The sequence below is a fragment of the Dreissena polymorpha genome, chromosome 1 (genome assembly GCF_020536995.1).
Source record: "Dreissena polymorpha isolate Duluth1 chromosome 1, UMN_Dpol_1.0, whole genome shotgun sequence".
Lineage (NCBI taxonomy): Eukaryota > Metazoa > Mollusca > Bivalvia > Myida > Dreissenidae > Dreissena > Dreissena polymorpha.
The window spans coordinates 146328145-146344147 of NC_068355.1; the positions used below are offsets into that span (position 1 = coordinate 146328145).

Genomic DNA, 16003 nt, shown 5'->3' on the forward strand with positions numbered 1-16003 from the left:
TTTCTGAAGTCCAGGATGATGGTATCGACTTAATTGTTTGTGTTGGTCATACAAGTTAAAAAGACCGTGTGTTGTGACTACTAGTTGGGTTTCACAGAAATATCCAGACCGAAAGCCGAGATTGTGTGAGGTGAGAACTCTGTTTTTGTCAAGGATGGTTTAAAATGTGTAGCAGATGACGTGCTCGAGATGTTTGGGGATTACACTGGTAGGGATACAGGGCGGTAACTTTCTACTATGTGACGGTCTCCCTTCTTTCAAACTGATGCTATTATGGCAATATTTAGGTAGTTCTTGCGTGTTGCTTGATTTCTAGAAGATAGTGTTACTAGGGGCTAGTTCAGAAGCACATGTCTGGAGGACATTATTGGGTACTTCGTCAGGACCTTCAGCTTTGTTGACCTTAAGGTTATTTAGTTGTTGTGCACACCTTCTTGACTAATCACAAGTGTAGGGTCGTTTTCTGTTTCATTACCTGAGAGTAATGTTGTCTCTTGTTAACAATAATCCTTGGTGAAAACTGATTGAAACTGGTTTACAAAGATCTGTGCCAATGGAGTCGGTGACTAGGTGACCATTTGGAGTGTAGAGGAGCAATACTTATTAACTGGCGGATAATGTACACATTAAATATGTCTGTTAAATGATATACATGTTTCTGTTTCTTGTGTGTGTGTGTGTGTTTTCAAGACTCGTGTAAAACACATGTCTGCAATATATTAGAATTCATTCATATGGGGATTTAGTGTATGTTTACCGATTGCTTGCCGCTTTTTGTCTAATTTCGGGTCTTAATAAAATCCGGGCACTTGAACGTAAATTTTCTAATGTTGTACATCGTTTGTTTTTCTCAAAAGCTAATATGTTTGATTGTAAATAAACATTTCGTAACATAATGACATTTATGCTATTTCCATTTCGGTTGAACGCCTATTTACATGGTTTATAACTTGCTACATAGTCCGAATTTTCCATTCCACAAACAATTTAGAAACGAGCACAACACATTCGATACTGACGATAGTCTTTCAAAACTTGTTGACAAATCACAATTTATTAGTACTTTGAAATTGTGTTCCTCTGTTGTGTTGAGTATCTATATAGTATCAACAAACTAAGTGAGCGCACCTGTGAAGAGCAAATTTCGATAACGGTAAGTAGTTGAATTGTACCGTATTTTCTGGCAAAGTTTCTATATAAAATAGCAACAATGAAATAATGATATACTCGAAACGAGGTTCAAGAAGATTTTTTAGCAGACAATTTAGCATGGCAACCTGGAGGAGGGTCAGTGCAACAAGGGGAGACAAATAGTTGTTCAGGGGTGTCAATTATCCAGATTATTCTAGTCCATATAAATGTACTCGTCTCCCGGAGCCTTTGATAATTTTTGCTATGGCAGCTCTGGGAATCCATATGCACCCCTTAATAAACTCGAGCGCAAATCTGCACACCAATTTCGTGCGCATCACTAAACAGACGTCGTTCGTTACCAATTAAGGAAAGCGATGAATAAACTTCATAAACACATTAAGTTTACCTGAATGGAAGCCTACTGACATTATCCATTGCATGCAACTTAAAAAACACATTGATATTTCAGCACACGATTCTTGCTGTCATTTTCATTTTGAAATTTCTAACAGTATAAATATTCAATATTCAATGACTCAAACCATCGTTATCAACGGGTACACCGCATATCACTATGTGGAACATATTGGTGTAATGCAACCTTACAGATAGCGACACGTTTTGTCGGCAACATTACAACAGTTTCTAATATGGTCATTAGAGCGTACGAAAGAATAACGAAGTTAAAAAAAGCAATTATTTGTTTCTTTTAAGTTTGTGCATAAAACAGGTAAACGGTGATAAGTTTTTGCAGTATCAGTGTTCCTAAGCCTTTGCAGGGTGATGAGATTTTGCACCTTTTGACAATAGACGGCGCATTGCAATTCTCAGCAACCCTTTGGGTTATAAAGCTGAGAGTTAAATTATTGCAACTACCGATTATTCATGAAATCTCGATTTTGAGATCAGGGTATCTAATTCTTCTTGAAGTTGAATGATCTGAGCTATTATGAATACATACATACTGCTCAGAGTTCTTCTTGATGAGAACAAATTCAATGACAAAAAATAATTTCTCACATATGTCTATAAAATTGATTTCAATAAACCTAATACATTGTGACAAACACAATACCTGTTATCATCGACATCAATTGGCAAGTCATTTGTAGAAAAAAACTCAAAACAAAAACTTAACACAAAAACCGTTGTCAAACTGAAAGCCGAAGTTTTGAATTAACGATTCGATCTATCTTACAGCGGTTTCAGAGAAAGTTGGTGTATTACTGTTGGTTGATAAGACATGAAATCTTTCTCGCAGAGTATTCCGGAGAAAATCGAAAGCGTACATGTGTATTTTCAAATTCTGAACACTCTGCGTTTTCCATTGCAAAAACTTACACATTTTCATGAACCGTTGACATGTTTGAAACTTTGGATTGATATCATTACTATGCGAGCACACCATATCACGTAAGTTTTTTTAAATTGCGCAATAGTGATAAATATATGATCTTTTAGTGTTTATTCATGCCAGAAATAGTTTGTGTTGCTAATATTACCAATTAAGAGAATGTGGGCGGCACATATCTAGGAAATATATTGTTACCAGTTGCAACTCCCAGAGACCCAGAAGGTCATTCAATAGCTGGGAGTTGGATAATTGACATAGTGTATATCCAATAAGTTTTTTTTTTAAGTGGGGGGGGGGGGGCCAGGGAGAATTTGTTGGAGTGCACAATCATTTGAGAATGAATATTGATACAGCTACTTTGTATGGATACTTTTGCTTGTGACGGATTTTGCAAGGTCTTTTATTTATTGATTTCTGATTTGGTACGCGGCTGGCACTGACATGAATGGTAACCAGGGTTGACACCAATCAACCGCCCCTGGTTTTAACCGGCGGTTTTTACAGGTTAAAACTGCCCCGGTAAATACTCCCAAAGTGGTCAATACTGGGCATTTGAACTTTACCTCCAATTTTGATTAATATTTATGCTTAATTAAACAATATTGATAATATAAATTAAACATACATGTTGCCACTAATGTCTTAAGCTATTAATACTCACTATTTTATACCTGTTCATGCAATTTGTAGGTCAATCTCTCTAAATTTTGCAAATTAGTCAAAGATGGTCAATTGGATTTTTCTGGTTAATTGACCTTTTTTTTTCAATTCTAATGAATGTTCAGATAAATTCTTGATTTAACAAAATAAAGATTATGACACACCAATGATGTGAATTATCAAAAGTATATTCAATGTTTTTGAGATAAAAAAGGATAGATTTGCTTCATTGTCAATGTAAGAGACATAACACTGCATGCATTTTATTACCAATTAAGCAGTGTCTGAAAAATTTCTTATTTTTCAGGTAGCCCTCTGGGCTACCAGTTAAAATATTTGGTAGCCCATAAAATTTACCTACAAATGATAAGAGGCAAGTTTTCATCTTTATTTGATTTATTTGTTTACATATATATAACATGTATACATACATATACATAATACAGCAAGTAGTCTGATGTACACAGTCAATATCATAAATTAATGTTATATAAAAGTTAATATTGTTTTGTATGAGCTAGTGTCAAATTTAAAAGAACATGAGTCCTGGCTTTTGGTCATTGTCTTAGGGGACAGATTTATAACCCTAGAAAACACAAGAGTTCTGTTTGTCCATCTGCTTATCAAATAGATATATCAATAGATCAGTGAAATACAATGGTAACTACAATAGTAATAACACTTCAGTAACAGATGTGATACACTGCGATAAAGATATTGCCTTTAAGTTAGTTCTTATGTATTTTAGGCCATTTACATAAATATTAAGAAGTAATTTTTTACAGCTTTAAAGATTTTTTACAATGGATACCTAAAAAAAAAGTTACAGAATAATGATTAATTAATATAGAAAAGCTTAGTCTTCCTTTTGTGATGTTTAAAGACTATAATATTAAATCGACCAGTAATGACCAGTATTGACCGGTCAATATGCCAACCCTGGTTTTAAAAACATCAACTTCCAAAATATAAGTTTAATATTTAAGCTTGCAAGGTCGGCTTAAATATGCTTCTAAATCAGTCTCATGCTGTGATACCCATCCACTATGCACAAAATAATAAAATTGTTTAATCTAAAAGAACACATTCGTGTACTTGTAAGTTTCTTAAAAAAATATAGAAAATGTAATGTAAATACTTAAACTTATGATGTGTTTAAAAGAATTGAAATGTTGAATGAGAAAATTGTGGCCCAAACTGTCAACTCCCCAAAAATAGACTCAACATGATGGTTCATTGTGAACATTTTCATGTTGTATCTTGTATATAGTTTATGTTAATGTGCCCAGTTAATAACCCATTGTATTACAGTTCTTGTATTTTACAGTTCTTGTATATTTTGTAGGGTAAGACCCTGGTTATGGACCGTGAGTCAGACAGGGGCAGTTCAGGGACAGGCAGTGGACGAGGAACTCCACGCTCCATCGACCATGAGACCATGCGCTGCGACACCCCTGGCACCATGCCAACATACATGTATTCTGCTGTATGTAGCAACTTTGACTATTCAATTGTTCAGCCATTAGACTGTTTTTAACTTATTTTTGCTTCTACTGATGACAGAGGGGTATATTGACTTGCCTGTTTATGCATCACTTACATCACGTTACCTCATTTTGACCTCGCAATTAACCTTATTTTTGAATTGGACTTATTTAAATTTAAATACAAGGCTTCCACTGTGGTTGTCAGTATATAACCCTGAAATTGGGATAATTCACGTCGTGAAATCTTCATATTGGGAAATTGGCATATTTGGTTTTTATGCCCCCGGTAGGGTGGCATATAGCAGTTGAACTGTCTTGTCAGTCAGTATGTCAGTCTGTCCGTCCGAAAAAACTTAAAATTGGCCATAACTTTTTATGTCCCCCACTATAGTAGTGGGGGACATATTGTTTTTGCCCTGTCTGTTGGTTGGTTGGTCTGTTGGTTGGTTTGCGCCAACTTTAACATTTGCAATAACTTTTGCAATATTGAAGATAGCAACTTGATATTTGGCATGCATATGTATCTCATGGAGCTGCACATTTTGAGTGGTCAAGGTCATCCTTCAAGGTCAGAGGTCAAATATATGTGGCCCAAATCGCTTATTTTATGAATACTTTTGCAATATTGAAGATAGCAACTTGATATTTGGCATGCATGTGTATCTCATGGAGCTGCACATTTTGAGTGGTGAAAGGTCAAGGTCATCCTTCAAGGTCAAATATATGGGTCAAAATTGCTCATGTAATGTCACTTCTGCAATATTGAAGCTAGCAATTTTATATTTGAAATGCATGTGTATCTCATGGAGCTGCACATTTTGAGTGGTGAAGGGTCAAGGTCAAGGTCATCCTTCAAGGTCAAATGTCATATAGGGGGACATTGTGTTTCTCAAACACATCTTGTTAAATAATGAAGATAGCACCTTGATATTTGGCATGCATGTGTATCTCATGGAGCTGCACATTTTGAGTGGTAAAATTTCAAGGTGAATATAACCCTCAAGGTCTAGGGTCGAAAAAACAAAGTCAAGAAAAGTAATAAGCTTTAAATGGACATTTAAGTTATCTGACCTGCCCACGTATATATTTTTGTTAAATAAATCAAAGTGGCGCAGTATGCGGCGTTGTGTTTCTGACAAACACATTGTGGTACATGTAAAAGGTCAAGGTCATCCTTTATGTACGGTAAAAAATACAGATTTAAGGGAAGTAATAAGCTTTAAAAAGGGAGAAAATTATTCAATATTGAACATAGCCACTTTATATATTTGGCATGCATGTGTATCTCATGGAGCTGCACAATTTGAGTGGTGAATCTACTGTAACGGTAGTGGCTTTTAATTATTTGCTACTAAAAATAGAGATTTGTTACAATTATTTTCAAGGGAAGTAATTTATATAATTATAAATCTCATATTATATATTTCCTTACCAAGAATTGAAGTTCTTTTCACAGTTACTGTACAGATTTATTATTTTGATTATTTATAACCCAAATGATTGATTTTTCAAAGTTTTTTTTTAAATGATATAATTATAATTTCTTTGATGTTCATTACATACCTGTGGAATTGTGTCCATAGATACATAATCAACTCTGGCTATGATCTCTTTTAAACCACAGACCTTGGTGTTGTCAGTGATGTCTTACATGGTCATAATTGACTGTAAGAACCCCCCCCCCCCCCCGGTTGGATTGAAAAAAATTCAAGGGAAGTAATAACCTTTAAAGGGAGATGATTTCTATACCTTCCAAATGATAAATAGAAATTGTATTCAATATTGAAGATACAGGGTTCGCACAGGGCTTGAAAAGTGCTTGAAAACGAGTCCTAGGCTTGAAAAGCCCTTGAACAAAGGTTGGCCTTGAAAAAGTGCTTGAAAAGTGCTTATTTCATGTAAAAAAGCCTTGAAAATGTTTATTTCTGCTCAAAATTACTTTTATCATCGCTTTAATTATAAACTTAAATCGTTCTTAAGGGAAATATTACGAAAATTTATCATAAATTCCTTCGCGCAAAAAGTTGAGTACGAAATATAGGTTTCGTATACAATTGAGTACGAAACGTTATGTGTTCACGTCACAGATTATGTGTACTACGTCAGAGGTTCTCCATTGTGATCAATTTTCGCGAGTGAAAACACAGTCATGGGGAAGTGTCGTTTCAAACCAGGGTGATTAACTGAATATTACTGGGTACAGAAAACAAAGGACATTCGAAAAGCACATAGTCGGGTCTGTATGAAGACCATTGGTGTCGGGGGATGCGGGAAAGCGCTTTGAAAAGCCACGAGAAAGCGCGGAAACCTACAAAGAAAACATGAAATTGAGAAGCAATGTGTTTGCTTGTAATAACTTTAAAAAGTAAATACATACAGTCATTCAACCAGTTTAGAATCACCCGGCAAAAACGTTTATTCTTTATTAAAGGTATTATTAAAAGGGATTATTAAAGGTAAGATACTAGTTTGAACGTGTTTTGGTTTTTGTTTGTACTGTTTTCTGAGAAATGATTTTAACATGGTCGCCATTGATGCATCGGATCACACACGGCATATCCATAACATTATATAAAAAATCACGTTCTGCGCGTCCTTAAATTCGTCGTCCGAAGTCGGAAAACGTATTGCCCTGTAAATTAAGTCAAATAAAGTGTCAGTCGCTGCAATTGTCTGTTTACTTGTCGAAATGTTCAAGGTTGTCGATGGTTAGCTTTTATAATGTCGCGCGCCGCGGCCATTTTGTGTAAGTTACCTCTCGGTTACTTGTACTTACCCACCTAGAGAAGCAGGGTATGTTTTAACTGGGTGTTAACCGATCGGTATAACTTAACCAATTTTATACAAACGATTACCGACCAGTAACCAACAAGTTACCGACTTTTAACCGCCGGTATGTGGTTAACCGCCGGTTTAACTGTTTATACAATCGGGTGCAGATGGCATATGCAGTTTTTTTGTCAAAAATAGCCAATTAAAGTTCACCCTTCGGAAAGTTATTAAAAATCATTTAACTTACAGAATTAGTATTACAAACCATTGTCATAGCATTTGTTTTCAATCAGCAAAATGTTTATTTGAAAATAATAAAGCCTTCCATATCCATATGCACATTTCAAAACATAACTCATTCAATCAGTTCCGGTTAACTTTTTGCTGCATTTTTCCACCCTGTAAGCTATTTACAAAAGATTTCTTGCTAAAACTTTGTTAATTTATTCTTTTACCTAATGTATACCTTAGACACTTATCATTTTGTTTTTATTGGGGCATTATGGAAAATTAAATACAAATTAATCGGAACTGCTGATAATCCGGAACTGGTTGACAAACTGTATGTGAGACTCATTGAGTTAAGGATGGAAAACATGTATGCAATAACTAGAAATAACATGTATGAGTTATTGTGGAATAAGTTTAATTTGTTTGAGCAAATAAATGATATTTACTGTGTTAAACTTGCGTGAAAATGCATTTTTTAAGGAAACTAAGGAACGTTTCTCGGCCTTGAAAATGAAAATTTAGCCTTGAAAAGTCCTTGAAAAGTGCTTGAATTTAGGTTTGAGATTTCTGTTTGAACCATGAGATAGCAACTTGATATTTGGCATACATGTGTATCTCATGAAGCTGCACATTTTGAGTGGTGGAAGTTCAAGGTCAAGGTCATCCTTCAAGGTCTAAGGTAAAAAAAAAAATTGTTTCAAAGCGGCGTTCTCATGAAACTGCAAATTTTGAGTGGTGGAAGTTCAAGGTCAAGGTAATGCTTCAAGGTCAAAGATCAAAAATAACATTTTTCAAAGCGGCGCATTAGGGGGCATTGTGTTTCTGACAAACACATCTCTTGTTCTCTCAAGTTGTCAATATTATATTTACTTAGGTTCAAGCCACAGAGCTGCAAAGGGAAACTAACACAATGTTGCATCTTATTTATTTATAAAAGCAGTGATTTTTTTTGCTCAAATTTACAGCCGAATTTCGGCTGCTTCCCAATCGCAAAAATACACGTTTTTTCCCAAAATTCTGACCAAAATTTCCCAAAAAAAGCCCAACTTCAAAAAAAAAAAAAAAAAAAAAAAATTTTTTTTTTTTTTTTTTTTTTTTTTTTTAGAAAGAAGTCTCATATAACTTAATTATGATTTCTTAAATCTAGATCTCAACTTTATTTTTTAAACATCTTACAAAATATATAACTTGAATTTAGTCATTTTTGTCCATAAATCATTCCCAAACTTGCCACTTTTATTGATTAAAAAAAAAACAATTTGACCAGACTCCTTTTCTAGAAAACTCCCTGAACATGCACTTAAAAATAATATCACTTCTGATAATTATAATCCTATTTATGATGCTTAATTTTTCCCAATGTCATGGTTTATCGCGCTATTTTTCCCAATTTCACGGTTTATCGCGCTTATTTTCCCAATTCAAATGGCACAGGCTGTAACAAATTAAAGCAAAAAAAATCACTGAAAAGATACATATATAAAAAAATTTAGAAACCTTCAACCTTTGATTTTTTTACAGAAATTGGGAAATGTGTAGTTTTTCCTTATTGGGAAAGTTCAGTTTTCCGGTCATTTATAAAGAAGGAAAAATATCGCTGTGTACTCAACAGGATTGTGCTAGTAGACATACTAGTTACTTGTTGGCGGTACTGGTTTTATGCTTTTTGCAAATAGCCATTTTCACTTTGCTTCTGAGTGGTAAAGGGTTAAGTATGATTTTTTAAGCTCGGCTGTTTTCGGAGAAAACCCGAGGTATTGTCATAGCCAGCTCTTCGTGTCGTGTCCGCCGTCCACGTCGTGCTAAAACCTTAACATTTTGTCAAGGTTTTGAACATTGGCTCTAAAATCAAAGTGTTTCCACCTACAACTTTGAAACTTCATATGTAGCTTCACCTTGATGAGTTCTACATGCCTCACCCATATTTGGGTCACTAGATCAAAGGTCAAATTCACTGTGACCTCTAAAAAAAGATTTAAAAAATTCTGACAAGCTTTCATTTATTAAAAAATGCACCGGCAGCCGAGCGTTGGCACCCATTATGCGGTGCTCTTGTTTATGGTTTCATGGTATTGTCAGAGTCATTGTCAAACCAGGCCAGTCAAACCAGGCCCAATAGTGCATCAGTCAGGTTCTCTGTTATTGGACATGACTCTTGTGAAGAGTTTCAGTTGCAAATGACCCGGGAAACTTAATTTTTCCAAAAATGAAACCGATATGTTGGATTTCACAATTAAAATGTTTCCAATGTCAGTGTTGTATGCGCTACATGTATTTATTCCCAACCGGAACTATTCCCAGTTTGGAATAACATTGCTGATATTGTTTTATATGTAGATCACTACATTACAGCAATTCAGATAGAATATAAATAGATAGCATGTGGATTGTTGATAAAGAATATTTGAAACTACTGCAGGATGAGCTGTATGGAATGCAGAAGTGTCCTGCATCATTGGCCATACCTGAGTGTCTGGAAAAGGAGTTCATGTAAGTTTCAGCCCCTTGAAGCTTAATGATTTTGCTGTATTTGACAACTCAGAACCATTGTCATTCAAAATACATGTATATAATGGTTCATATAACAAGGCAATGTGCATCGCTTTTCACCGTTATTTTGTTTCCTTTGTGTTGAATTGAATGGGCATAAGTTTGACAGCATTGATTGCCTGATATGTTTATGTTTATAGCCACTGGAAGCTAGTAAATGGGGCTATATTAACCATATCTGTCTGTCCTTACTTAAGACAAGATGCTTTGGTGTCCTAAAAAAAACACGTATTTATAAATTTATAAGAAAAAAGTCATAGGTGTCCCACAGTTACTAAGACACTCTAGAAGTTTCAGTTAGATTTATTGTTTATTTATTTGTAACTTACGTAGCCATTTATGAGGATATCCATCTGTAAGGCATTCTGTCGATAGACCATGTTCCATGGGAAAACCAGCCTCTGACTCAACCAGGTTTGCGTCAGTAGACTTGACGACTGTCCATGAAACGTTGCTAGTATCAACCTCTGCACTGGACTCAATATTTATAACATAATCCCGATTTGTAAGTCAGAATTTTATAAATACGCAAGTGATAATCAGTATCTGTAATTTGTTTGGATGTTTTATTTTGCACCAAAATCGGTAACCTGCTACTTGTTAAATGTACCACACTAATCAGTCCTTTAAGTGTACTCCTCCACCGAAAAATCATGGCAAGTTACTCAGGAGAGAATGATGGCAACCTTGTGTAATCCTTTTTGAAATTGTGCATTTCATGCTTAATATTGTCAGAACAAATATTTCGACATGTTAACAAATAACTACGTTTAATTAATTAATTACTAAAAACTGTAAATGTTTCTTTGCATTCTCAAATGACCATAATTGATTTTTTTCGCGCAGTTGAATTACCGGTATAACTGTTTTATTTGAAAGTTTTGCTTTCAGTATATTGAACCACTTTTATTGTCGCGATAAATGTACTTTTACAAATAGTTAATTTGTTTGATCTACTTCAAGATAAGTATTTTTGATGAAGCAACCTAGAGCATATATTATTTTTGATTTGTAAATTGTTTAAAAAACCGCAAGACTGAGATTTAAAACACCGTTGTATGCTTGTCTTATCTTACAGAGTAGAAGGTATCTGGGACCCTGAGCGCTGGGTGCGAGGTGGCAGTGCAGAGGGCAGCAGGGGTGGGTCTAGGGGACCGTCTCCCCTCACCATGCCAGAAAACAGGCGGGAAACATTCAGAAGAAATTCAGGTTAGTTTTTGCTTGTGTTTTATGTTCAACGTTTCAAGAATTTGGCCAGCTAGCTAAGATGCTACAAGCATTGCACCACAGTTCTGAGGACCACTGGTTTGATTCTCAACCAATCCACATAACTTGCATTGGCATTGGTTATGAATATGAGTCGTGTTCTGAGAAAACTGGGCTTAATGCATGTGCGTAAAGTGTCATCCCAGATTAGCGTGTTCAGTCCGCACAGGCTAATCAGGGACGGCACTTTTCATCTAAACTTGATTTTCGGTAAGGAGGGACTTCCTTGAAACTAAAAATACCATAAAAGCGGAAAGTGTCGTCCCTGGTTAACCTGTGCGAACTGCACAGGCTGATCTGGGACGACACTTTACCCACATGCATTAAGCCCAGTTTTTTCAGAACGCGGCTTATATATTCTAACAGCCATTATCCCTATACCTATGATTGGGTCAGTTGCTAATAGCATAAGTATCTGCACTCAATAAATCCAACTCAAGTCTCATGCAAGTCTTCTTCGAAGTTCATTCTAGTATAATTAGAAATATAAACAGCAGCTTCTAAGGCTATGACAACATTAGATAGCCTGAAAGTATTGTTTTACTTGGCTTTTATCTTTAAGTCTATTGTAAAATATGCTTGATTAAGACATAGTTCACTAAATTTCTTTACAATGTAGTGTCATAGTGATTGCATTGACTATTGTTTAATTTAAGATATAGTATATTTTTTGAGTTACAGGTACTTGTTTTCTTATTTTCATATCAAAACAACTGAAATTTGCGTTCATTTATGTCACCAACATTAGTTTTAAATGTGCAAAGCACTTTTAATCATCAGTAATCCACATATTCCTGAGTTATTCGCCCAAACAAAGTGGTTTGGGGTGATAAGTCTCTTTCTGCCAAAACTCAAGTGTGTTGTTCTTGCGTATGCAGGGAGTGAGCGTTCTGCTGACCCAAAGGAGCGCCTGAAGGAGGAGAAGGACATCATCGTACTCAGTCCCCAGCGCCGCAGCTTTGGCACAGGATGTCACGTGTCCCACCAGCAGCCGTTACTGCAGAGGGCCCTCTCCAACATAGAGGCAGAGCGAGACAGGTGGGGGGGTCCTCTTAGTGGTTCATGGTACCTGGCAACCCAAAGAGATTATGGGACAGGCGTTGAAAGTCATTTGGAAATGATTGTCCATGCTCATTCTCTGAATAGTTTTGAAGACATTAGTTTCTCCAAAAATTTCATTTCTATTACTGAGGGATGTATTAGTCAAAGAATTTTGTTCTGTTACGACGCGTATATGAGAGCATATTGAGAGCATTAGGAGCAAATCCGCTACAATAAAACTATTAATTGTCTAACATCGTGTGGCTATCTAATACTGTAGGACTGGTTTTATTTGCTGTTAATGTTTTTAGCAAATATAAATGATTTTATTTACTCTCAAATTCAAAAGTAGTTTAAATAAATGTGTATTTCCATTTATAAATATGCTAACGTGTAATACTCTGTTTACATAATATTCGATATCAAGTAACATAGTTATTTAAAATGGTTATCTGAAAAAGTGTGAATTTATGTTTAATATGTTACCAGTCGACAACGTTTTAACTCATAGCCAAACAATTCACAATTGCTATGCAAGTTAAAGTCGAAAAACTTAATTTGAATCAATGATAATTTTCCATGATAAACTTTGGTTTGTTGGGGGGGGGGGGTTTGCGTTAAAATGCCGACGAGACTAAATGACTTCTCAAAATTTTTCAAATTCTTATTTAAATAAAAAACAACTAGAGAATGTGCTTACCCAAATATCTAGCCTTCTTCAGTATTGTGACATTTTACAATTTGTCTCAATCATTAAGAATAATGACTAAACTTATTTTGTATCCAGATATTTCCCTTTTTGTTTAAAGCAGGCTTCGTGAAAAGGCCAGACCGCCGGTCTTGTCCGGCAAAATTCTTTACGGTCCTGCGAAGTTTCTAAAATTGCTGGTACTTGTGACGGGCCAAAAAAAATATGACTTAATACGGATAAGTCTAATACTTGCCAAAAGAACAATTACACTAGAATCACTCTTTTCGTCAATGTCGAGCCTTTTTGTCATTAACTTAAAAACTTCAACGCATCACTGGTTTTTAAGATTGATCTCCCTTTGTTGTTTTTCGAAAATGTCAATTTCATTGGTCCGACATATTACCATCTATCCAATTACAAAGGTAACAAAAAAACTATACATGAACAAATGTCGTTGCTAAAGTTCTTCAATGGCGCTAGACCAGGCCAGAAAAGAAAGCTAAGCGAAGAGAAAGAAATTCGAAAGAATATGAAGCAAAACGGGTAAAAAGAGCTTTTCAAAGTAAGTGGAAGTCTGACAGATGTTGGTTGCATTATGACGTATGTTGAAACGATCCAATACGGTACAAGTCTACTAATCAATTCGTAGTCGTGTTATGTTAAATTATTTTGAGTCTGACTAGAATTCAAAGCTGTAATCACTAGAACACGTAAGTATTTTGTTGTACTTTATCTATTACTTATACACAGACTGCACATTGCAATAAATATGAGTTAAACTGTTAATTATTCAGTTATAAACTCAGGCTTTTTTGGTCAGGTGAATTTTTGTCCGGACAAGCTAACTTTTCCATCAGCCTGGCCGGTTGACAGGCATTTTTTGGGACTTTTCAGGAAGCCTGTTAAAGCCCTGTCATGTGTGTATCTTATGAATAAGGATCTGGCCATAAAATTGGAACAGATTGATTTGTTACTCTGTTCTTATCCCAAAAATCATAGTTTTAAGGACTGAAATTCACATCCGTTTTCCTTGTGAAATTGTTTCAGTTGTTTTTGTTTTGTATTAACACCGTATTTTGGGTTTGTTAAAGTATTTTATAAAGTGTGATATCTCTCTTTATAGTAGAAGAGACCCGCGAAGGATTGGAAGTGGACGCATCCAAATAGACAGAGAACGGACGCGAGACAGCCAGATAGATCGAGAAAGGACGCGAGACAGCCAGATAGATCGAGAAAGGACGCGAGACAGCCAAATAGATCGAGAAAGGACACGAGACACCCAGATAGATCGGGAAAGGACGCGAGAAAGCCAGATAGATCGAGAAAGGACGCGAGAAAGCCAGATAGATCGAGAAAGGACGCGAGGAAGTGAGAGAAGTGAGCCAGAGTATAGGTATGATCTCCATAATGTCATTGTGCATTACGGTCAACATATGAAAAGTATCCACTAAATAACTTTAGCATTGTTATCATATACAATATTGAAACTAATATACAGATTGCAATAGGAGCTTTTATAACGACATTCAGTTGGAACTTTTAAATACATAAAAACAAACATTGTGTACAATCTAGAAAAAATAGACATGTATTATTTCATACTTGAGGCATTTGTGTTTTCATGAATAGTCAAACATTCTGAAAAACAGGATATTGACTGAAAAACAATTTTGTGTTACCCAACAGCATGTGTCTGAACTGTTACAGAAAACAGAGTTGCCAATCTTAGTGTAACAGAATATATCTTCTTCTTGAAACATATGTTTGAAATGCTTTTGTATTAAATTGCATATGCCATTATATGCATGACAAAGCTGTTTCTGAAACAATAATATACCTCAATAGCGCTAGGACGGAACGCTCTGACCGGCATGTTGACAAGGACCCCAGAGACTTCCGTAGCCCCAGAGACCGCGAGGTTGAGCGGGACCGGGATCGGGATTTCCGCAATCCACGCGACAGGTTTGAGCGGGATGATCGGAGATTTGACCGAGACCGGCTTTTTTCTCGGCGGGATATGGAAGACAGAAGTGAAAGGAATACAGTGAGTGTTTTGATAATAAAAAAGGATTTGTTTTAATATTATAATTATTGTTTCAGTTTTTATTGTAATATGATTTCAATCTGTTAAAAATATTTACTGAGTAGTCCATAAATAATTTGTAGTAAATGTTATATTATTATTGTTGTTCTCCGCCCCCCTTGCAATACCTAGAAAATGCTTTGACCAGCAATTAGCAATTGATTTTGAAGTAAACAGATGAAACATAGGGGCTGGTCGTAGTAAGATTATTTTCCGCACAATATGTTGGGAATGCTTTTACCTATGATAATGCCAACTTGTTTTGCGGTTACATGGGAGAAGGTGGATTTTAAAGTCAAGTGGTCAAAAGTCGAGGTCTCAGGGGCTTGTAGCAGAAAATGTGTATAGGCACTAAATTTTGATAATTCAAATATTTTATCATGAAAATTGGTAAATTGGTTACTTGGGTTGATAGGAAGATTCATATTCATTTTGAAGGCATCTGATTGAAGGTCACAGATGATTGGTGATCTGATCAAAGGTCAATGTCACAGAGGCTTGGTCATCTGATCAAAGGTCAATGTCACAGAGGCTTGGTCATCTGATCAAAGGTCAATGTCACAGAGGCTTGGTCATCTGATCAAAGGTCAATGTCACAGAGGCATTGTCATCTGATAAAAGGTCAATGTCACAGAGGCTTGGTCATCTGATCAAAGGTCAATGTCACTGAGGTTGGTCATCTGATCAAAGGTCAATGTCACAAAGGCTTGGTCATCTGATCAAAGGTCAATGTC

General features: G+C 35.7%; 1 protein-coding gene across 23 annotated transcripts in view; it reads left to right on the plus strand.

Moving 5' to 3' along the window:
• Positions 1-794: 794 nt before the first annotated feature.
• LOC127854237 (eukaryotic translation initiation factor 4E transporter-like) overlaps positions 795-16003 on the plus strand; it is a 78723-nt gene continuing 63514 nt past the window's right edge. For 22 of the 23 annotated variants that reach the window (XR_008036994.1, XR_008036995.1, XR_008036997.1 and 19 more), the window contains exons 1-7: positions 795-1153; positions 4494-4634; positions 10058-10128; positions 11267-11397; positions 12333-12492; positions 14310-14579; positions 15032-15230. Coding sequence is in view for 6 of the 23 variants with exons in the window: in XM_052389258.1 (XP_052245218.1) it covers positions 4509-4634; positions 10058-10128; positions 11267-11397; positions 12333-12492; positions 14310-14579; positions 15032-15230 (957 nt within the window). In the remaining 17 variants the exon portion in view is untranslated. The remainder of the gene's footprint in view (positions 1154-4493; positions 4635-10057; positions 10129-11266; positions 11398-12332; positions 12493-14309; positions 14580-15031; positions 15231-16003) is intronic. The other variant, XM_052389339.1, reaches the window with a different exon arrangement.